We start from the raw sequence: 3483 nt of genomic DNA, 5'->3' as shown, positions 1-3483 counted from the left end.
AGGGCCACTTTCCTACTGGTTTGTAGGATTGACTCTGTGGTTAGAAAACCAGCATGGTTCAAATACAAACACAGCTTCCATGTCATTTGACGGTCAGCTGAGCACACCCTGTCGGCATGGGTGGCTATTCCGCATTAAAACAGGATTTCACCAATAAGCAAGGGGGAGGTTGGAAAATACCAGCATTATTTAACACATCCAAAGCTCTCCCCGCTGCCGGCTTCCTTGTCCAGCGGCCTTTTGCAGGAGTCTCTTAGGGTCCGCGCATACTTCATACAGGCAGGTGGCCCCCCGGGAACGCTTACATATGTAACTTTCTGTAGCATTGAGCTGTCTGAATATCAAGTAGTTTGAGGGGTGTGGAAAACTCCCTCTTCATTTTTAATTGTGCATTGGTGGGCTCTTAGAAAAAGCGCAGCAAAACCTAGCAGGGAGGATGCTTCCGCGACCGCCTCAGCATCAGCCTCCCCCCTCCTCTTCCACTGCCTTGAGAAGACTCCCCTGGGAGCTGTGAAAAACACTCAAGGGACCTATTTGCTTCTTGGCTCTATAAGCCCCCATGGCAGCTCAGGCTCTGAGCTCCCTCCCACCCAGCGGAACTACAGCTCCCAGCATGCACCGCCTGCCAGGCGCATGCTCAGTGAAGGTCAGTTTGAGTGGCAAGTTGTTTGTTACACTGTAACACCAGCTGCTTTCTGCACTCTGGAGCTTTTGCTGCCTCTGAGCTCCCTTAACTCCTTTTGCCTCTGATCCTCTGCTTTGCTCCCTTCTCCCCCCTTCTTCTTTTGCTTGAAATCTCTAACTTTTACCGTCGGTTTTTCTTTCCCATCCCCCCCCCCTTCCCTTCCCTTCACTGGAGTCTTAAAGGGGGAGAAGAAGAAGAATCCAACATCATAATAATACTGCCCCAACCACCCAGCTCCCCATTCAGAAAAATAAAAATAAAACCCCAACATAGATGAACTACAAATGAGAAAAAGGAAAAGATGGAGCTGCATATTTTAGAGCACAGGCTTAAAGTAGCCAGCATAGCCAAGGAGAGCATCCAGTTGTTTACCTATGGATTAATCAAACTTGCTTTCCTTTCCTCCAAGACAAGGTAAGTGCCAAATAAATAAGGGAAGCAAAATGCAAGATAAAAGAGGCTGCAAGTGAGATCAGATTCCCTTGGCTAATTCCGTTGCAGAAACCAGGATGGGAAGGGGGCGGGGGTGAGGAGTTGGGGGGGGTAGAGGTGGAAAACAACTTTGTTCCTCTCTGCATTTTTTTCCCCCCTTCTTCAAGACATTTCAGGTGGGGATAGTTGGGGGGGGGGTTCTCTTTGTATTTCTCTTCTTTCTTTTTTTATTAAAGGAAAAAAAAAGGAAAAAAAAAAAACCTTAGCCTGCCCCCTTGTATAGCTGATGTATTCTTTAATCTGGACATCTCGCCTGGGAGCTGCTCCTTGCAAATGAATGGATGAATGAAAACAGGTGTGGGGAATGTGCAAGGGAGAGGGGGGGGGAAAGAAGGAGAGAAAAAAAAAGCCTGGAAAGTATTGTTTTTTTCCTCTGTTGAAAAAATGAAATAAATAAAAAGGCGATCGGTCTGGACAACAAAGACAAGAGCAGCAGCAGGAGCAAGAGGAGGAGGAGGAGGGATTTTTTTTTTCGCTTGCAGCAGTTATTAAAAGAGCAAATCGCCCGGTTTGTTTTAAAGGGTGCTTTTTTCAGTGCTGGAAGCATTTGTGGGGGGGTGGCAAGGAATCGACTTGCATACATTGTACTCTTGGGTTGTTTTTTGTCAAGGACTGATATGGGTTTCATTAGGTTTCTTGGATTCCTGCAAAAAAACAGGCAGTGGGAGGTAGTGTGTGTGTGTGTGTGTGTGTGTGTGTGTGTGAGAGAACAATTTAAAAAAATATTTTTGACCAGTTTATGAGATTTATGTATTCTGCCAAGGCCTGAGAAGAAAACAACTTGAATTGCAAACGTACACTATATCTAGGGGTTAGCATGTTGACTTTTGTTGGCTTATTCAGCTGGAGTGGGAGGTAAATAATATAACTCAAACTCTTGTTTTTCCAGCCTGATAATTAGTATTTCAGTTTCCTTCACTGAATCATCTTCAATCTCATTTTTCTTTAAAGACTGGGGACTTTTGCTGGTGGGAGGAAGGGGGGAGGGGGCGCGGAGAAAAATAAATAGAAAATAAATTTGTGCCATTTATTTTCTAAATTGTTTTATTCCTATCTCTAATTCAATCTTCCCTCTTCAGTAATGCTTAGGGATGAATGAATCTATTTGTGGTGTAATTTGATTGCAGTCCCTTATCTTCCAGCTTAAACTTCATGCATTGAAATTTCACTCTGATTTGTGGCTCATCCGGGTTGGTTCACCGCTGGTATTGTTTGTAGCGTAATGTATATCAGTACCTTGTTTACCGCTGCCCCTGAATACTCAACAGGGTATTAAAGGCATTTTTCTTTAATGTACCATTCATTGCTAAATAAGTGACTGCTCTCACCTTTGTTTCCTGTAATTGCTAATCAGGGCGCTTCATTTTCTGTCACTTCGGACATCCGTATTAAAGTCGGCACCAAAGCCTTTAAATCTGGGGCTTTTCGTACACAGCTTGTTTTTCAAGTTCAAGGATGGTCCAGTTGTCTCCTAGCTTCATGTTACATTTCCCATCCACAATGCCAGATAATCGTGAACAGTCAGGGTCACAGCCCATGTCCTTTTGCATTCGTGTGTAGCACTTAGGGTTATGCTGCTGTGGCATTAAATTGCCTTCCACAGGGGATCAGTAGCCATAGTAAAGCGGCTAGTGGATTTCATGGAGCCTCTGGTAATTTTTTTTTTCTTTTTCTGGGTCAGTACGCTGGCAGGGGAATAGCTTCTGTTTGGGTTTGTTAAATAATTTATTTGTTTTCCCCCTTTTGATGGTTGCCATTGTTGGAGGTGGCAGAGACCTCAGGACAGGAGTGCTTGCCGTTCTTGCACCGGCAAACACTGCTGAAGTAGTGGGTTCGGTACCCATGCTTTGCAAGGACTTAGCAAAACCAGGAGCCTGCTTTGAGGAGTTTCTGTGCTGACAAACCCAGTCTGCACAAAGGAAGCTTAGGCCCGACGGTGGGAGCGGGGAGCACAGCTGATTTTATAATACGTTATTCTGTTGTCTTGATCTTTTAAAAAATGAGTGATGGTAACTTGACCACAAAATCCGAGCGCTCTGGAGACTTCCTTTATCCCAAACTCCACCTTCAGGGGACAAGTATGAACATGAGCCAAATTAATCGAGCCTCCTTGGCCCATTAAGCTTTTCTGTTAGGACACTTCTGGTTACTTCTGCCCTCTGTTTATTTGCCCAGGGACACCTCCACTTTCACCAGGGCTGCCAAAGTAGTGTTAAACAGTCATGACTTTAGAAGCTGTCAGTCTGGGGTGGATTTGAACCAGTGACCTAGCACTGAAATCATTGCTATCCTAATTTAAGTGGTTT

The 3483-nt window shown here is 44.7% G+C and overlaps 1 protein-coding gene across 2 annotated transcripts in view; it reads left to right on the top strand.

Annotated features, from left to right (window-relative positions):
- The first annotated feature begins 673 nt into the window (after positions 1 to 673).
- Positions 674 to 3483, top strand: part of GATSL2 (GATS protein like 2) — a 169145-nt gene continuing 166335 nt past the window's right edge. The window contains exon 1 of one of the 2 annotated variants that reach the window (XM_019545481.1): positions 674 to 1099. In XM_019545481.1, coding sequence (XP_019401026.1) covers positions 987 to 1099 — 113 coding nt within the window. In that variant the 5' untranslated portion in view covers positions 674 to 986. Of the gene's footprint in view, positions 1100 to 1443; positions 1473 to 3483 lie in introns of those variants that run through there. The other variant, XM_019545484.1, reaches the window with a different exon arrangement.

The sequence above is a fragment of the Crocodylus porosus genome, unplaced genomic scaffold, assembly GCF_001723895.1.
Source record: "Crocodylus porosus isolate Cpor-Errol unplaced genomic scaffold, CroPor_comp1, whole genome shotgun sequence".
NCBI classification, from domain to species: Eukaryota; Metazoa; Chordata; order Crocodylia; family Crocodylidae; genus Crocodylus; species Crocodylus porosus.
The sequence above is the reverse complement of the archived record's forward strand: the minus strand, read 5'-3'. Positions and strand labels throughout refer to the sequence as shown.